Source organism: Ceratotherium simum, chromosome 20, assembly GCF_057802395.1.
Source record: "Ceratotherium simum simum isolate JZ-2026a chromosome 20, ASM5780239v1, whole genome shotgun sequence".
In the NCBI taxonomy this organism is placed as follows: Eukaryota; Metazoa; Chordata; class Mammalia; order Perissodactyla; family Rhinocerotidae; genus Ceratotherium; species Ceratotherium simum.
Genome location: NC_141919.1, coordinates 732099 through 752582, shown reverse-complemented (window position 1 = coordinate 752582; position 20484 = coordinate 732099). Strand labels below are relative to the sequence as shown.

Genomic DNA, 20484 nt, shown 5'->3' with positions numbered 1-20484 from the left:
TTAATTCTTTTCTCTTTTACCTGTTCACCTTGGGTAATTTCTTCTGGTCTTTCGTCCAGCTCGCAGATCCGTTCTTCTATATCCTCTACTCTGCTTTTGAGTCCCTCTAGTGAATTTTTCATTTCCAGTGTTGTATTCTTCATTTCTTATTGGTTCTTTTTTTCTATCTTCCATTTCTTTGTTGACATTCTCACTGAATTCATCTGTTCTTCTCCCCAGATCAGTGAGCATCGTTAACACTTTGTTTGAACTCTCTGTCAGGTAGGTTGCTCATTTCTGTTTCACTTAGTTCCTTTTCTGGGGTTTTGTCCTGTTCCCTTACTTGGAATGTATTCCTTTGCCTCCTCATTTTGCCTCTTTCCCTGTGCTTGTGTCTACGTATTAGGTAGGTCAGCTATGTCTCCTGCTCTTGGCTAGGTGACCTTATCCAAGTGATGGCTTAGGAGGCCTGCAGTGTGCTTCCCTCAGTTCTCAATGTTCCAGGGGTGACCCCTATGTGGGCTACGTGTGTCCTTCTGTTGTGGCCTGTTTGCTCTCCCTGTAGGCGCCCAGGGAGGCCGAGTTATGTTCCTGGCCAGCTGTTGTAATGCTCAGCTGCTTGTAGTTGTTGTGGGCCCTTCAGTCTCTTTATCAGGTGTGGGGAGCCCCAGCACAGTTGGCTGCAAGTTCTAATACCACATTTGTGTTGCAGTATTTCTTTTAAGTGAGTAGGCCCCCAGCGTGGCAGGTTGTTAGGCTCAGGGCCTTACAATTGCTATAAGCCTCCAGCCTTTAGGTCTCTTGTCAGCTCTGAGGATTGCAGCTGGGTGGGGCTGGCCCCAGGCACAGGAGCACCCAATTGTTTCAGGCTTTGGAAGGTGGGGCAAACCCCCTAGGTGGGTCTTTGAGAAGCACAAGTCTTCTGCAGCTGACAAGCCCTGCTGCACACAGGTCCACACACACAGTCCTGTCCCGTGCGTGCCCCGACCTCCCGAAGCAGACCCAGTCTCTCCACGGCAGGAGCCCCACACACTCCACCACCGCCCCATACTCTCCACCCACTCCTTGTGCACGTCCTGCCCCGCTGAAGTCGGCTCTGTTGCCAGGCAGCAGAGAATCCAGTTACCAATCTATGCAGCCCCACAAGTTGCCTGAGGGTTTGTTGTTGGGTGGGGCCAGTCTCTAGGGTGGGCTGCCTGCCCTGGCTGAGCTGGATTAAATCGGTGCTCTAGTGGGTGGGGCAGTGGGCTAGCAGGCCTCAGGGAGAACTCCAATGGTGTCTGTGTCAGCACGCCCACACCAGGCCACAACAATGACCGCCACCAATGTCCCAGTCCCTGGAGAGGTCTCACCCCTCACTGAGATGCACTCAGGGCCTATTAGGTGACTCTCTTTTCACCACAGCACTGTGTACCTTTCTGGTGATTTTAGGTTGCTTTCTGAAACGGGTGAGTTTGCGTGTGGGCCCTTTAAGAGCCAGTTTTAATTTCTTTGTGAACCAGCTTTTCTGGGGGTACTCCCCAATGTTTTAGTAGCAGGCAAAGTCAGATATTATGCCACTCGTCTCGATTGTGCTGGGTCCACAAAATGCCCCCAGTGGGGGCGCTCCCCGGCTCAGGGCCCCGTGCCTCCAGGGAGGGCTGCGTACCGGTGCGCTGCTCCCCAGCAGCCGTGAAGCGCTGCGGCTTGTGAAGGCGGTGTTTTTCCTCTCCAGAAGGGAGTTTCTTCCTCTTCCACCTCAATTAGGATTGTCCGTTGTTGCAGGAGTTCCTCTTATCCAGTTTTCAGTTCTGTCTCAGGGGTAATTTTTCCACGAGTAGTTGTAAATTGGCAGTGTCCGCAGGAGGAGGTGAGTTCAGAGACTGCCTACGCTGCCATCTTGACTTCCTCTGTGATACATTTTGAATTAAATTTTGCATAAAGTTTGAAGTTTTGATACACATGCTTATGCGTGTGTGTATATTCATAGATAGAGAGATAGCATATAGATATATAATTGATTTTTTTGTGTTGATCTTGTAACCTGCAACCTTGAATTCATTTATTAATTCTAGGAATTTTTTTGTTGTATTCCTGGGGATTTTGTACTTACATAGACAATTATGTCATATGTAAATAAGTATAGATTTACTTTTTCTTTTCCAATCTATATGCCTTTTATTTCTTTTTTTTTCTTGCCGTATTGTGCCGGCTAGACTTTCAGCACTACATTAAATAAGAATGATGAAAATGGACATCTTTTCCTTGGTCATAATTTTAAGAAGATATTCAGTCTTTCATGATTAAGTACAACGTTAGCTGTGTGTTTTCAATAGATGATCTTCATCAAGTTGGTGACATTCTCTATTCCTAATTTGCTGGAGTTTTTTTTTAATGGTGTTGAATTTTTTCATATGCTTTTTCTGCATTGATGTGATCATGCCATTTTTCTGTTTACCTTATTAATATGGTTGATTACATCAATGTATTTTCAAATAAACGAGTCTGACATCTGGCAGTAAACTCCAGTTTGTTGTGATGTATATTTGTTTTTATATATTGCTGGATTTGATTTGCTAATAGGTTTTTGAGGACATTTGAATATAAATTCATGATAGATATAAATCTTTTTTTTTTTTAAAGATTTTATTTATTTATTTTTTCCCCCCAAAGCCCCAGTAGATAGTTGTATGTCATAGCTGCACATCCTTCCAGTTGCTGTATGTGGGACGCGGCCCCAGCATGGCCGGAGAAGCGGTGCGCACCCGGGATCCGAACCCGGGCTGCCAGCAGCGGAGCGCGTGCACTTAACCGCTAAGCCACAGTGCCGGCCCATGATAGATATAAATCTTTAGTTTTTTTTCCTTATTATCTTTGTCATGTTTTGGTATAAGTAATACTGGCATCATAAAATGAGTTGTAAAGTATTCCCTCCTATTGCCTGGAAGAGTTTGTATAGAATTGGTGTTAACTCTTTAAAATGTGGAAGAATTCTCCATTGCAATCTACTGGGCCTGAACATTTCATTTCTGGAATGCTTTCTACTATAAATTCTACTTATTAACTATAAATATCTACTTATTAGAAAAATTTAGGTTATCTGTTTTATCTTGTTTTGTAATTTGTGGCTTTGAGGTGTTGACCTCAATATTGTTCAGTTTCACCCAGATTGTCAAATGGATGTCCACAGAGTTGTTTGTGGTGTTCCCTGATTATCCTTTTAATATCTGTGTGTTGTGATAACATCTTTTTCATTCCTGAATTTGGTAATTTGTATCTTCTCTTTTTTTTCAGTCATAGTAGAGTTTTATCAATTTTATCAATGTTCTCAAAAGATCAACTTTAGGTTTCCTGGATTTTCTCTATTTTTCTGTTCTCAATATCATTGAATCTTGCTCTTATAATATTTCTTTGCTTCTGTTTGGTTTGGTTTTATTTTATTCTACCTTTTTGTTTGTTTCCTGAGATGAGAGCTTGACTATTGATTTGAGACCTTTCTTCTTTTCTAACATAAGCATTTGGTGGTATAAGTTTTCCACTTAGCACTGCTTTAGCTCCAAGGCACAAATCTCGATGAGTTTTTTTCCTTTTAATTCAGTTCAAATTACTTTTTCCTTTGTAACTTCCTCTTTATCACATGGAGTATTTAGAAGTGTTTTAATTCCCATGTGTTTGAAGATTTTTATCTTTTACTCATTTCCAGTTTTATTCACTGTAGTCACAGGACATGCTCTGCATGATATCAATTTTTTAAAATTTACAGTTTATGTCATAGTATCTGGTTTATCTTACTGAATGTTTCATTTGTTCTTGAAATGTGTATTCTGCTGTTGCTGGGTGGAGTGTTCTATAAATGCAGATTATATTTGGTTGGTTGAGGTACACTGTTCAGTTCTTTTATTTCCTTGGCTGATTTCCTATTTAGCAATTCTATCAATTGCTGAAAGAGGGATGTGGAATTTGACAACTATTAATAGTTTTGTCTGTTTCTCCTTTTATTTCTCTTAGTGTTGGTTTCATGTATGTTGATGTTCTGTTGTTTTATGCACACAGGATTGTGGTATTCTTAGCAGATAACAGCCTTTTATCGTGTAATGTCACTGTCGACCGTGGAAATATACTTTGCTGTGAAGTCTACCTTTAGTGTTTGGCTTCTTTCAGTTTAGCACATTGCAAGGTTCGTCTGTGGTTTAGTATGTATCAGTACTTTATTCCTTTTTATTGGTGAACAGTATTCTGTTTTATATATACAAAATTTTGTTTATGAATTCATCTGTTGATGGACATTAGGGTTGTTTCCATCTTCTGGCTATTGTGAATAGTGTTGCCAAGATATTTGTGTATAAGTTTTTGTTGGAACTCTTTTTCAATTCTTTTGGGTATATATTTATAGGAGTAGAATTGCCACAAAGTCAGGCCAAGTAGCTTCTTAGTTTATTAATTATGTATCAAGTCAGCTGATAGTTAAGCTAATTATACTGTTCTGTGAGTTGCGCAGCCAGTTCCTCAGAACATTGGAAGATCACTTAAATAGCCAGTTGGCCAGGCAAGCTAATGGTACTTCGACATTGTAAAGTTTCCAACAAGAACACAAATTTGTTTCTCCATTATAGTGTGAAGCTGCCCTGGTAGAAGAACAGAATATATTATTTCTGCTGGGCTTCCATGGAGACCTTTACTATGAGAAAAAATTTTTATGTACCTGGCAAGGAAAGACAAACATGGTGGCAGGTCAGAACAGGTGTTATGCCCCTTCTTTGGGGGCCAGACGTGTCTCTCAGAAGATAGATTCTTGAACCTGAGAAAATAAAGTTTTCTGTGTAGCTGCCAGGAGGATGATTTGGAAGTAAAAATGAGTGGAACTACTGGTACAATGGATTAAAGGGATGATTCCCAGAACCAATTCCTCTGTCTTCCTATTTGGTTGATCTTGAAAATCTGATTTACCATTACTGTCGGTTTGTAAAATTGCTTGGATTGGTACTTACAAAGTATTTGTGTGGAAGCAAACCCCCCCACCCCTGCCAAAAAAAAGCCTGCACTTTACTATGCTAAGAAAAACTGATATGTAAACATAATTTTGAATTAGCAATACCAGTTTATTGAAGGTAAATTTATGTTTTGGCTGACAAAAGATCTGAAAAACAGTATTGTACACTGCTGAATATTAAGAACAAGTTAAGTTTTAGCAATTTTAGAAAATATCCAAAATAGAAGAGTCTGACTGGGAACTTACAGCAATAATTTTCCTTAACTATTTATAATAAATGATGAATCAAGATAATTCCCAGCATTGAAAGGAAAAGTGTTCAGATTTCACTTTGATAATTCTACCTTTAACGAGTATTTCTGAGTGCCCAATACATAGAGGGACTGTTTCATATGCCTGGGATACATTATGAACAAAACAGATAAAAATTCTTGCCCACATGGAGACTTCTTTTCTTTATTAGCTTGAAGACCCTTAGTAAACAGGCAGACAGAAAATTGACTCCTCCAGGGTCTCTAGATGAGGCATCTATCTATCTATTGAAATAAAAGTTCATAACCTGGAAAGATGAACCAGGTAGAGAAAAGGGCACTATACTACAGCATAGACCACAGTCTCCAGGTGATAATGTATTATATGGAGAGGTGTTCTGTGGGCCTACCACAGCAAGGGGATAGCAGGTAAGGCCTGAGTGCCCAGTCAGGGGACTTTTGTCACCTGGCCTCCCAATAAATGCCTCAGGCCACTTGGGTGAATTGGTTCCATCCTGGTGGGCAGATGATCCTGAACTTAATAGCAAATCCAATCATAATCCTAAGATTATATGTAAAAGGAGACATGAAGGAGATGATTCTAAATATCTTAAGAAACTGAGAAAAAATTTAAGAAGACTATCTTTATATTACCAACTATTATAAAAACAGTAAACAGTAATCTCTTGATTTTTCAGACACTAGCACTAACAGGACATTATCTTTTCTTATTGTAGATGCATATTCTTGGCAAGGCTGCTGGCAGCTGCTCTAGAGTAACAACGTAACTGATGTTCCATTTCCAGAGTCCTAGGAGGCATTCTCCTTTATTAATCTTGATTCAAATACCCTTCAGTGAAACATTATCAGGCCAGAAAGATGGGATATTTTGGTGCATATGAGGTATGTGCCAGCCTTGTTCCAAAAGGAAGATGTTACTAATAAAACAATTGTAAAGAATGCATCATAAACAATATCTTTAGAAGTGAGAATTTACTATATAAAGATATCTAAATAAAATCGGTAGGAAAGGGGTGAATTAATCAAATGGCATATGGAGCACTGGCTATTAATCTGGAAGAAAAAAACTGTAGATTCTTATATCAAAGGAAGCACTGGATATAGAGAAACCTTTACTTTGTATCCAGTGTAAGATGGCGAATGTTTTGCCATATCAGTATGATGATGGATCCAGGTAGCAATGCTAACAGTCTGGGTAGTGAAGGCTTGATTACCAGCTTGATTCCAGTCAGTCTTATCAGAGAACAGTCTGTCTCTATGGGCGTCTAGGTGAACCACCCAGACATTCTTCTCAAAAGCTGTGACTCTTCCCCCCCAGTTTGCAGCACCAAAGACAGGTGCTTTTGTCTGTCTGTAGTTTTAGAACTGGCATGTCAAATAGCTAGACACAGTAAGAGTCCGGAAGTCAATAAAAACACACCAAGTTTCATCAAAGGGAATACTGGCTCGAATTGAGAACATCCCTATGTTCTGCCCAGTGAGATGAACAGCCACATCAATTTTGGGGTCTGCGTAATGGGACTAAGGTTGAATAATCATAGCATCCAAGTGGTTTCAACTAGCCAAACCATCAGTGAACCAGGCCCAATTAGAGTAACCTCTATGAATTGAGGGCACTACTGAGCCAGCAGCTTTGCTTCAGGCAGCAAAGTGGGGGATAAATTTCCTAAGGGATAGCTGCTACTATTTCATGTACAGCTGAGATACTGCTGGGACCAGGACAGCTACATTCTTGATTTCACACATGAGGCTTGAGTTCTTTCCATCTCTTCAGTTGGTAAGGCCAAGGTGACAGACCCCCAAATTGGAATATCAAGTTAGAGGCCTCTGCGAGTTGTCTAGTGTAAAACAGCTCAAGAATAAGCTAATAACTGCTTTGCAATAGGGGTATACGTAGTAGCCTTGTCAGGGCATCAAGTCAAACCACCCTTCCCCTCACCCCCAAGGGTGCCTCCTTTTGCCAGAAGTTCCAATCAACAAAATCACCAGTCAGAGACTTGAAGCCCAAAATGTTCATTAAGGGCTGTGAGACCTCAAAAGTATTTTCTTTACATGCAACTCTTCTTGACTGGGAGAATTTCCTCTATGACTTATGGGAAGGGGAAGTACAGCATTTAACATTAATTCCTACTATACTTTCAGATGTAGAAGTAATCACAGTACATTGCACTAGGCCCCATTTATTCCTAAGGTCCCATTCATTTCCCTTCCCTATTGCAAACTCTGCCCTAATGATATTATCTAGATCTAGGTGCCCCTTACCTCTGTGGGAACTGGTAAGATGTTGACTTGGACACTGTATCCCATAGAAGCATAAAAGTTTGAGTTTCACCCTTCCCTCAAAGTTCCCCAGAATGATGGGGGTGGGGAGGCAGTGGCCTTTGATCCCTTTTTTAGACAGTAAAACTTCTTTCCCCTTAAAGCAGCTGAAGTTGGGGTATATGTAGGTGTGGAGAGTGGCTTCATGACATTAAGCAAGCCACCTTTACTTTAGTTGCATGATGACTGCTCACCATTCAACCAAAAAAACTTTCAACTTTTTAGTTTCAGCCAAAGCCCTGTATCAGGTGGTACCATCTATTTCAGTACATTGAAAGGATGTCTTTTGTACAAATTCTCTGATGATCTCTGAGGGACTCCTTGACACACCAACCCTCTAATAAGGTTTGCTCTCTTTGGCTGATGTAAGCTTGGCTTTCAGTTTTCTGCCTCCCTAGAAGAGAGATGGCTAAATTATGTGCAGAAACAAATAGACCAAAACATGTAAGAGCTCAACAGAATATAAGCATAATTCTTGCTCACAAAATGTTCAAGTGATAAAGATGTGGAAGAGAGAATTTTGTCCACATATTTCAGGCACCCTAGCTTTTATCTTGTGCTGTGCTATGTTAAAGCATGGTACCCAAGGTTGTCCTGGAAGTCAACTCCATTTTATTCTGACAGTGGCCTGGTAGCTTGTCAGGGAAGTCTTTTATTTGTCACAACTGGATGTAGCATACCCATGAGCATCCACATTCCACTAGACAGTTACAAAGCCCCACTTAGATGAAAGGGAGACTGGGAAGTTTAGCTATATAGCTAGACAAAAAAAATTAAATTCTTACTAGTGAACAGATTACCAACTCGTGTGATGTGTGACAGTCATCTAATAGGGTGTGACTTCATTCCAAAGGGCTTCCCATAGTATCTTAAAAGAAACAGAAGCCTGTGTGAATTCTTTAACATACTCTCAGGGTTGCCTTTTGGACAAATTTCTTCCCACCTTCATTTTTTATATGGTTTCCCTCCTTTGTGATTTTCTAATGCCAAATGAGTTGGTCTTTTAGCCAGGAGTTTCCATAGTTATCATATCAATAGGGTTTTCCCCCTCCCTGAATTCTCTGGCATACATTTAGGGCCGACTGCTCATACAATTTTCCATATTCATTACATTCATAAGATTTCTCCCCACTGTGAGTTCTCTGATGTATTCTGAGGTTTGATTTCTGGCCAAAGGTTTTTCCACATTTATCACATTGAAAGGGCTTCTCTCCTGTATGAATTCTCTGATGATCACTGAGGATTGCCTTCCGGACAAATTTTTTCCCACATTCATTACATTTAAATGGTTTCTCCCCAGTATGAATTCTCTGATGCACTCTGAGGGTTGACATCCGGGCGAAAGTTTTCCCACAGTCATCACATTTAAATGGTTTCTCACCTGTGTGTGTTTTCTGATGTTGAATGAGATGGTCTTTTCGCCAGAAGGATTTTTCACATTCACTACACTGATAAGTTTTCTCACCACTGTGAGTTCTCTGATGTATTCTGAGGTTTGACTTCTGACCAAAAGTTTTCCCACATTCATTACATTGAAAGGATTTCTCCCCTGTGTGAATTCTATGATGATCTCTGAGGGTTGACTTTTGAACAAAAGTTTTCCCACATTCACTACATTCATAGGGTTTCTCTCCTGTATGAATTCTCTGATGTCCCCTGAGGGTTGACTTCTGGACAAATGTTTTCCCACATTCGTTACATTTATAGGGTTTCTCTGCTGTGTGAATTCTCTCATGTGTCCTGAGGTGTGACTTCTGGGAGAAAGTTTTTCCACATTCCTTACATTCAAATGGTTTCTCTCCTGTGTGAGTTCTCTGATGTTGAATGAGATGTCCTTTTTGACAGAAAGATTTCCCACATTGATTACATTTATAGGGTTTTACCTCACAGTGAGTTCTCTGGCGTACTTTGTGGGCTGCTGACTGGTAGGATTTCTTATTTTCATGATATTCAAAGGATTTATTCCCAGTTTGTGTCCTGTCATTACAGACCAATGGGTTCTTTTCTGTGACAGTTCTCTGAGGTTGAGTGAGGTGTGACTTCCTGCTGGAAATATTCCCACTTATATTACATTCATAGTGTTTCACAGCCATGTTAAATTTATTGTATTCCTTGACAACTGATTTCTCACAGAAGGATTTCCCACATTGGTTAAGATCACAGTGTTTCTCCCCTGTCCCAGTTCTTTTGTGGTCAAAGAGAGTTGTCTTATCACAGTTTTTCCTAAATTCATCATCTTTACAGGATTTTTCTCCTATGTGAGTACTTTTATGTGTAACAGAGAAAGCCTCATCATAGAAAGCTTTTCTAATTTCATTATGTTCAAAAGCTTGTTCCAAAGTTTGACACTTTTGATGCTCAGGAAGATTTTCCTTATAACTGAGGGCTTTCCCATTTTTATTATATTCATAAAATTTTTCTCCATTATGAGTTCTCTCAAACTTAATTTTGAAAGGCAAATTTTCACATACATTACAGCAATCTGTTTTTTTGGTTGAATATGTTCTATTATTAATAATATATTGAGAAATACTTTGCAAATTCACTCCCCATGACTCACATTTACAGGACATTTTTTTTGAAGAAACAGAAGCTATATGCAGATTAAATGGTCTTCCCCAAAATTCCTCTTCCTCTTTAGTCAATGATTTCTTATTGATGAATGTTACTTGCTGCAAGTGTTTGATTGTTTTGTTCCTCTTGCTCAGGTCATCACCTCTGTAATCTTCTAAAACTGAGGAAAATTGAAAACATGAGTCTTACATTTCTTATCAGTGGGGCTTATAGAATATAGCCTATGTTGCATTTCATTTTTTGATTTCTCAAGATTAAATAATTTGTGTGTGAATATATATATATACATATATTCACTATATATATATATATATATATTCACTATCTGTTAAAAAATTAGTACCTGATATAGTGAAAATGAGAAAGGAAACTGGTAATAAACACATATCTGCATTTGGATTGTGATAAATTGGATTTTCCTGCCTGGGTGGAGAAGGGAAAGAAAAGAAAATAGAAATTAGGTTTATAGGAGTGGTTATTCGAGGGAGCTGGAAAACCAAATAATGGGATGAAGACAACAAGGACTATAAACTTAAGCAGAGTCACAAGAAAAATTAGGAGATAATGAGCATTGATGGGCTAAACCCAACAGGGAAAGGGTTTAGTTTGAGGAAGTAAATTACAGTATAGGTCCTACATTATCTAGGCTATGCTGGTAGAATACTCAAGAGTCTACATACTTCCAATTTGATATCATCCCTTATTTCCAATCAGTCCTTCAACATCAAATGAAATGGACAGCACCGACTTCCTCATGATTTAAGGAAGAAGTTTATAATTCAGGATCTAACCCATCTCACAGCCATGAGTCATAGAAATACAGTTTTAAAACTGACGAAAAGAAAATCCATTCGTGCAACTAAATTAGATTCACTGCTCATTTCTGGCTGTGGTACCTTTGATTTAGTCTACCAAAATTGAATGATAAGTGAACCTGATCACCTCATCCTAAACTTCCATTTCAATTTGATATGAGGGGTACAATTTTAAATGGAGTATCATGGAAGGCCTCACTGCAAAGATGACACTTAAGATTAAGGTCCAAATTCTTTATGCATTCTAGATGCCCATCCTTAATGACTGGTTATATGAGATGCAAAAAATATCATGTGCTACTTTTGGCTCATCTCTTTACTCTCTGTTAAGCATGAAATGTCATTTATATCTTCATTAAAACTTATATGTGCAATTTACAGTATAGGGTGAATATTCATGGAATTAGAAACCATGTCAAGAAATAGAACACAAATGGCTCTGCAAAAATCACTATTTATCCCTGCCTGGTTACAACTTCTTCATGCTTAAGAGTTCACTACTCTCCTAATATTTATGTAATCGTTTCCTTGATTTTCTTTGTAGTTTTACCACCAATATATGAATTCCTAAAAATGTAATTGAGTTTTGCCTGTTACTAATAGCTATATAAATATAACCATACAGGCATATTTATATTTTTTGTTTTTTTGTGCTTAATGTTTGTAATCATTGTGTAAGATTTTATGTAGCTGTATAATTCTCCCTTAAGGAATATAACTATTTCTTCATTCTTTTGCTGATGATCCCAGTTTTTGGCAAAAATAAACAATATTTCCATAAATATTTTATTCATTGTAGACAATACAATCATGCCTTTCTGTAGGGAAAACAGTTAGGAAAGGTAGTGCTTGGTTACAAGGTATGTAAAACTTTAACTTGATTTGATAACATCCTCCTGATTTCACAGTGGTTTTACCAATTTACATTTTCAGTCAGTGAATAACAGTCTTTAATATTTCACATCTTCACTAGGACTTGGCATTGCCAGATTTGTTCATCTCACCTCTTATCATACTTATCTCTTACCTCACTTTATATTTTATTTTGCACTCTGTGAAAACTAATGAGATTGAGAACATTTTTAAAGACTTAATGGCCATTTGAAAGTTCTTGTTCAAAGTCTTTCACCTATTTTTCAATTGAGTTGCTACCTTTTCCTACATTGACTTGCGGAAGTTCTTATATCTTCAGGATGCTTACCCTTTCTAGGTTACTTGTACTGCATACATATTCTACTCTGTGGCTGTCTTTTCATTCTTTTAATGATATCTTTTGTGAACAAAGTATTCAATTTTAATGTAGTCCAGTTTAATCATTTTCTTTTGATTGGTGCTTTTTTGTGGCATTGGCTTTATAAGAAGAGTCTTGAAATGTGACGGTGTTCATCGCTAAACTGACCTTCTGGAGTCTAATTACCCTCCAGGATTCTGTCTGCTAGTGCTCAGTAACTCACCTTGGTGGCTCTGGTTTGAGAATTCTTCCTCTAAGAACCAAGGCTCTTCTCCTTGCTCCAACTTGAAGATCACCTCTGGTTTGAAAATGCAGTTCCCTGTAAACAGGGAACAATGGAGTACTTAGGCCAGATGATGAACTTTTTGGTCTCCAACAGTGGAAAAAGATACAGCTTCAGGAACAGCATCCTGAAGGTCCTCATTTGAATTTATCATTGGGAGTTGACAACACAAACAATTCCTTCTGTTCCTCACAAAGGTGTAGTTACTTTATATTCCTGAATGAAAAGCCTAAATAACTAAAATTTAAATAAAGTATTCATTTGTATTGGTGCAAAAAAGGAATTGCCTTCTATATGGAGTTATGAGGGTAAGTTATGCTTATATGCTCACCCACTGAGACTAAGTTTTTGTAGTTCTCCAGCATCACATCTCTGTACAGCGTTCTCTGAATAGGACCCATTTGTTGCCACTCCTCCTGGGTGAATTCCACAGTCACATCCTTGAATGACACTGATGCCTGCAATAGTACATTTCTGTTCAATCTGAAGGGTTCAGAATTAGGTGACATAGAAAATACCTAAGAAAACAATTCTTATGTTTACTGTAAAGAGCTTAAAACAAATGAGTATAAAGGATGCCTATTTTGGATCTAATATTATCTTATAATATTTTTACTGAGTATAATATTTTATACTCAGTAATAATATATTATACTCAGTATAATATTTTACTGAGTACCTTTGGAGGTACTCAGTAAAAATGTTTACAACTTAATTTGTATATATTTATGTGTTACACACACATACTATCAGTAAGAATATTAGTAAAACTTTTGTTAGAAAAAATTTTTTTTTTAGCATAAAAAGTATTAATAGATTTCCTACTATTTTTATCCCATACCCCAATATACTACCCTGGGCATACTCTAGGGTAGAGGTCAGCAAATTATGACCTGTGGCCTAATCCAGCTTACCACGTTTTTAATGAAGTGTTATTGGAACACAGCCACATAACCCCAATCATTTTGTATCATCTATGGTTGCTTTTGTGCTGAAACAGCAGAACCTAGTAGTTCCATCAGAGACCTTATAACTATAAAAACTGAAAATATTTCCTACCTAACTCATTACAGAAAAAAACTGCCAACCTCTGGATTACCCAATTCAAGTAAAGACTGACAGCATAAAAACAACAAACAAAACACAATTTATAGAGAGAGACCTATGTAGATTGAAAGTAAACAGATGGAGAAAGATATATACATAATCACTAAAAGAAAGTTGATGTGGTTATATTAATATGAAAAACAGTAGTTTTGAAGGTAAGAGTGATAAAATATAATGAATAACAATTTATAATGATAAAATGGTCCTTTTAACAGAAGATACAATAAACATCAATTGGCATGCACTTGAAAACATAGCTTCCAAATACAGTCAATCCTCATTATTCACAGATTTTGAATTTGCAAATTCACCTACTCACTAAAATTTACTTGTAATCTCAAAATCAGTACTCATAATTTTGCAGGCATTTGCAGACATACACAGAATGGTAAAAAATCTGAGTGCCTAGCGTTTTCCTAGCTGGGGTGGAACAAGATAATGCTTTGCCTTCTTGTTTCAGCTGTCATACTGTAAACAAGTGTCTTTTTTGTAGTCTATATAGCACATTTTTTGTGCTTTTTCTTGGTGATTTCACTTTTTAAAATGGCCCCCCTGTGAAGTGCAGAAGTGCTGGTGCTGTCCAGTGTTCCTAAGTGCAAGAAGGTTGTGATATGCTTTATGGAAAAAACAAGTGTGTTAGGTAAGCTTTGTTCAAGCATTAATTATGGTGCTGCTGGCTGTTAGTTCATGTTCATGAATCAACAATAACATTAAATAAGGTGTTTTTAAACAGAAACACATAAAATAAGGTTGTATATTGACTGGTTGACCAGAATGTGACCAGAGGCTCACAGGAACCTAACCCTGTATTTAACTCCTAGCAACAATGATTCAGTATTTGCTAATTCAGTGTAATTGGCAACTTGACAAAACATAACCACTGAGAATAATGAGAATCGACTGTATATAAACAAAAGTTGACAGAAATGAGATAGATTCACAGTTACAATTAGTGATTTTAACTCTTTCAGAAACTCACAGGACAAGCAGATTGTAAAAACCAACAGGGATTTAGAATGGGGGTCAGCAAACTACAGCCCAAAGGTCAAATCTGGTCCACTACCTGATTTTTGTAATAAAATTTTACTGTAAAACAGTCACATTCATTTGTTTTATGTATTATCTATGGCTGCTATAGCACTATAATTGTAGAGTTCAGTAGTTTCAATAGAGACCGTTATCTCCCACAAAGCCTACTATCTGACATTTACAGAAAAAGTTTGCTGATCACTGATATAGAAGATTTAAGTGACAGAATTAACCAACTTGACTAACTGAAATATATAGGATAACCTGATCATAACATAAATTATTTTTTGGTACACTTTGCATATTAAAAGACAATGTGTCTCACCAAATTAGAAAAAACTGTAATCATACAGTTTGGCTTTGAGTTTTAGTTCAGAGAGGTAGACAGCTGAACAGGACAATACTAACATCCTTACAACACAAACAAAGCTTGGCAAATTGAAAATTGTCTTTTTTTGAACTCATCAGAGAAATGAAGTTGCATGGCAAACCATCTAAAATTAGGAAAGAAACAAGCACCTGCAGGGAGAATCAGGACCTACTTGTTTGCTTACTGGACCATATGCTACCAAACTCCACATAAAACAGTAGGAAGATAAAGCTAGAAAAATTTTAACCTGCTAAAGGCCACATATGTGCAAATGTTAGAGTATGAAGTCCCTGAGGAGGTGGTATGTGTCACAGGCAGAGGGTGATTTCTACCTTCTTGTGGGATTTTCTCCAGGAAGCCAACATGTCACAGAGGGGGAGAATTCAGAGGAAGTCCCTTTCTGCCCCATGTGCTGCTAGCTGACAGAGGGGAAGAACAGTCACTGTCTAAATCCACTTCGACCCATACTGCGTATCTCCACTCAGAATACTTAATCTGTAAGGGGAAAGTCATCAAAACCCATAACTTGAGGCCATTGGTGGGATACCACTGCAGTAGGGGGAAAGCACTAGCAGACACTTTCAACATGCCCACACCCATCTGCCCTATTTTTCGTATGTAATAAAATGCTGAGACTCAAGTTTTCAGTGCCTAAGACTGTGGTTCAACTGGAAGATAAAACCCCATTCCCAGACAACTGTCATTAATGATCTTTCTGGTGGTTCTCCGGAACACCTCACTCATAAGGCTGTCTTCATTTGTCATGACTCAGAGCTCACCCACTGCAAATAACATTTTCCCTGGGGGCATGCCACTAGTGAAAAAAAAAATATCATGGGATATTGTTTACCATCATGGCTACTTCAGACAGTTTATAACAGTTAAGAGAAACAAGAGTCTAACTAAAAAGCTTAAAAGGAAAAGCTGGAGAATGAGATATCCAGAAGGGGCTTTGAAAAGCTCACACATATCCCTGGGAATCTAGAAGGCAACACACATGCTCTTGGCCATGTACATACTCAGGAAAGACCTGAGAAAGTGCTAAACCCCTAGCTCTCGTTAACGTTGAGGCTCTGTGCAAGAAAAGTGAAGGCTAATGTGGAGTAGTAAAATGCCAGCCTCACTGTTGAAGGCATACCCCAACATACAGAGCACCTTGGCAAAGATTAGAGCCTTACTGCTTACAGGTATTTATGGAAATCATTGTCCAATTTATTAGCTAACTGTTTAGCTAATGGAACAGAGACTTCAGTGGCCACACATGAGAAAAAATATAGATTCTACAGTATTAGTTGAAGAGAATCACTAAACAAATACATAGCTATGGTGGGAGAAGATTCTGATTACAAATTGCTACATTATATTTTAGAAGTCCAGTTTTCAACAATAATTTGATATGCAAACAAATGAGAAAATATGGCTCATACACAGGGGGGAAAAAACTATGTAAAAACTATGTATGAAACAGTGTAGAAACTGTCCTTGAGGAAGTCCAAACATTGGACTTACTAGACAAAGACTTTCAATCAACAGTTTTAAATATGTACAAAGAACTAAAGGAAATCATATCTAAAGAACCAAAGGAAAGAGTGGGAACAATGTCTTACCAAATTAAAATATCAATAGAGAGACAGAAATTATATATATAATGAAAAAGGAAACTAAAATCCTGGAGTTGAAAGTATAATAATTGAAGTAAAAAATTCCCTAGAGGGCTCAAGAGCAAATCTGTGCATGCAGATGGATCATCCAATTTGAATATAAATCTATTGAGATGATCCAATCTGAGATCAGAAAGTAAAAAGAAAGAAGGAAAATGAAGAAAAAGCCTCAGTGACCTGAGAGACAAACATAATAACATCTACATAACAGTAGTCAAAAGAGAGGAGGGAACAAAAGGGGCAGAAAGAAAGAATGAATCTTGAAAGCAGCAAGAGAGAAGTGACTCATCACTTCCAAAGGCTCTCAAATAAGATCAACAGCTGATTTCTCATCAGCAACCAGGGAGACCAGAAGGCAGTGATATGACATTCAAAGTGCTGAAAGGAAAGCCTGTCAACCAAGACTTCAGTATTCAGCAAAACCATCCATCAAAAATGAAGAAGAAATTATGACATTCCCAGATAAACAAGGACTGGAAAAATATGTCACTAGTACACCTGCTGTATAAGAAATATTAATAAGGGAGTCATTCAGGCTGTAATGAGAGTACATTAGATAATAACTCAAATCCATATGAAGAAATAAAACTATGTAGGTAAAAGTACACAACTAAAAACACAAAAGGCACAATAATGTATATATTTATTTTTTGTATTTATTTTTCTCCTATATGATTTCAAGACAAGTACATAAGGCAGTAATTGGAAATATCTGTTGGTATACACACAATGCATAAAAAATGTAATTTGGATAACAATAACAGCACAAAGGCGTTAAGGAGGGAATGGAGCTGCAGAAGAGCAAAGTGTTAGTACACTATTGAAATTATGTTGGTATTCATCTGAACAAGACTGTTACTGTTAAGATGTTAATTGTAATCAACAAGGTAATACTAATAACAGAAAAAAATGTAAAGGCACAACAAAGAAATTAAAATGGTACACTAGGAAATACTAATTTAACACAAAAGAAGGCAAAAATTGAAAAGTAGAAAAACAAAAAGGGGATATCATATGGTGAAGACAAGCGTGTAAATGGAAGACAAAAATGCTACTTATCAGTAATTACATTAAATGTTAATGGTTAAATGCTTGAATTAAAAGTCAGAGACTGGCAGAATGGATTTTACAAAAACATGATCCAATTACATTCTGTCTGCAAGAGACACTTTACATTCAAAGACACGATAGTTTGAAAGTAAAAGAGTGCTAAAAGACATATACCATGTGCATAGCAACCGAAAGAGACCTAGATTGCCTATACTAAGATCCGACAAAAGAGTCTTTAAGGCAAGAAAAAAACAAAAAAATAGACTGAGACAAAAAGACTTTAAGAAAAAAAAAAAAAAGAAAGAAGAACATTTTATGATGGTAAAAGGGTCACTACATTAAGAGGCTATAACAATTATAAACTTACATGTACCTAACAACAGAGCTTCAAAATACATGAAGCAAAACCTGACAGAATTGAAAAGATAAACAATTCAACAAATAATAGTTGGAGATTTTAATACCCTACTTTCATAATGGATAGAACTACTAAACAGAAGATCAATATGGGAAGAGCACACTTGAACACTCTATATCTGCTAGACCAAGAAGATGTCTACAAGAACACTCAGGCCAACACCAGCAGCATACACATTCTTCTCAAGTACACATGGAACATTCTCTGGTAGAGACTATATGTTAGGTCACAAAACAAGTCTCAATACATTTTAAAGCTTAAAATACAAAGTATCTTCTATGACCAAAAAAGAATGAAACCAGAGATCAGGAAGACAAAGAAATTAAAAAATATGTGGAAATGAAACAATACATTCTTTAAAAAACAAAAAGATCAAAGAATAACAAGGGAAATTAGAAAATATTTTGAGACAACTGAAAATGAACACATCACATATCAAAATTTATGAGATATAGCTAAAGCAGTGCTTGGAAATTTATAGCTGTAACACCTACATTAAAAAAGATCTCAAATCAATAACCTAACTGTATACCTTCAGGAACTAGAAAAATAAGTGTGAACTAAACCTAAAACTAGCAGAAGGAAGGAAATAATAAAGATTAGAGCAGAGAAATACAAAATAAAGAATAGAAAACAGAATCAACAGAATTGAAAGTTGGTTCTTTGAAAAGATCAACAGAATTGATGAACCTTTACGCAGACTGACCAAGAAAAAAGAAGAATCAAATTTACTACTGACCTTACAGAAATAAAAAGGACTATAAGAGAGTACTATAAACAGTTGTACACCAATAAATTAGATAACGTAGATGAAAAGGACAAATTCCTAGAAACACACAAACAAGTAAAACTGACTCAAAAAGAAACAGAAACTCTGAAGAGATCTATAAAAGGAGACTGAATCAGTAATTAAAAACCTCCAAAGAAGGAAAAGCTTAGAACCAGATGGCTTCACTGATGAATTCTACAAAACATTTAAGAAGAATTAACACAAATCCTTCTTTAAAATAGAGGGAGCATCATGGCGGAGTGAGCTTTCCTGTAAACTCTTCCCCCAATAAGATACAACAAAAGGGACAGTCACAGACCAACAACGGATTCCTAGACAGAAAAAGGAAGATCGGAAAGATCCACACTGCCACACATCTGAGAGTGGACACGGTGGGGCCCCCGGAGGAAGTGGGGAGCGGTAAGGAAAAATCGTCTCCCTCCCCATCAGATCAGCGATCTGGGTCTGTGCGGCACCCAGAGAGGGGGGAGGGGCGGCTCTCTGCAGGGAAACTGTAGCTCTCTGGGCTCTCTCAGCCAGTGCAAAACTCCCACACAGAGAATTCAGAACTGCTACAGGGTACCATCAACATCTGAGCACACCAGGAGAGTGGATAACAAGGGGAGAATGAGAAGCCCCCCACGCCAGGGACCCAGCAGGCAAAAGAGAGAGTGCCCCCCATATGCCCGACACTGCAGCTCAGCCGACCAGACCAGACAGAGCAGCCGGGCCGATCACAGCAAGCAGCCAGGGCAGAGCTCAGGGAGCTCAGATTACACAGGCCTTAACCCCCAGACAGTGGCAGCAGGTGGAAACTGCAACCGGATATTCCCAGGATGAGGAAAAACAAAGCAACTACAGGAACCACAATGCAAAGGTACATGAAATCAGCAGACCAGAAGGAAAATGACAAGCACCCAGGAACCAACCCTGAAGGCACAGAAATCCATAATCTAAACGACAGAGATTTCAAAATAGCTATCATAAAAAAACTCAATGAAATACAAGATAACACAGACAATTCAACGAGATAAGGAGTTTCTTCTTCACAAAAACGATTGAAATCATAAAGAAAAACCAATCAGTTCTGATGGAGATGAAGAACACAATGGAAAAGATAAAGGAGAATCTGGAATCTTTAAATAATAGAGCTGACCATACGGAGGAAAGAATTAGCATTATAGAAGTTAGGAATACAGATATGCTCTAGATGGAGGAGAAGAGAGAACTAAGACTAAAAAGAAATGAAGAAAGTCTCTGAGAAATATCTGACTCTATTACGAAATATAACATAAGAATTATAGGTATTCCTGAGGGAGAAGAGAGAGAAAAAGGAACAGAGAGCCTATTCAAGGAAATAAAAGCTGAGAACTTCCCAAATCTCGGGAAGGAGCAGGAAATACCGGTAAGTGAAGCCAATAGGTCACCTAAATATGTCCACAGGCAAAGGTCCACTCCACAGCATACAGTGGTAAGGCTGGCTAAAGTCAATGACAAAGAAACAATATTAAGGGCAGCTAGACAAAAACAAAAAATAATGTACAAAGGAACTCCCATAAGGTTCTCAGCATATTTCTCAACAGAAACTTTACAGGCTAGGAGAGACTGGAATGATATATTCAAAATACTGAAAGACAA

At 37.8% G+C, this 20484-nt stretch overlaps 1 protein-coding gene across 2 annotated transcripts in view; it reads right to left on the bottom strand.

Moving 5' to 3' along the window:
* Nucleotides 1–768: 768 nt before the first annotated feature.
* Nucleotides 769–20484, bottom strand: part of ZNF510 (zinc finger protein 510) — a 35286-nt gene continuing 15570 nt past the window's right edge. For both annotated transcript variants that reach the window (XM_087444260.1, XM_014795548.2), the window contains exons 4-6: nucleotides 12774–12900; nucleotides 12383–12478; nucleotides 769–10273 (exon numbers count right to left, since the gene is read on the bottom strand). In XM_087444260.1, the coding sequence (XP_087300386.1) occupies nucleotides 8571–10273; nucleotides 12383–12478; nucleotides 12774–12900 (1926 nt within the window). In that variant the 3' untranslated portion in view covers nucleotides 769–8570. The remainder of the gene's footprint in view (nucleotides 10274–12382; nucleotides 12479–12773; nucleotides 12901–20484) is intronic.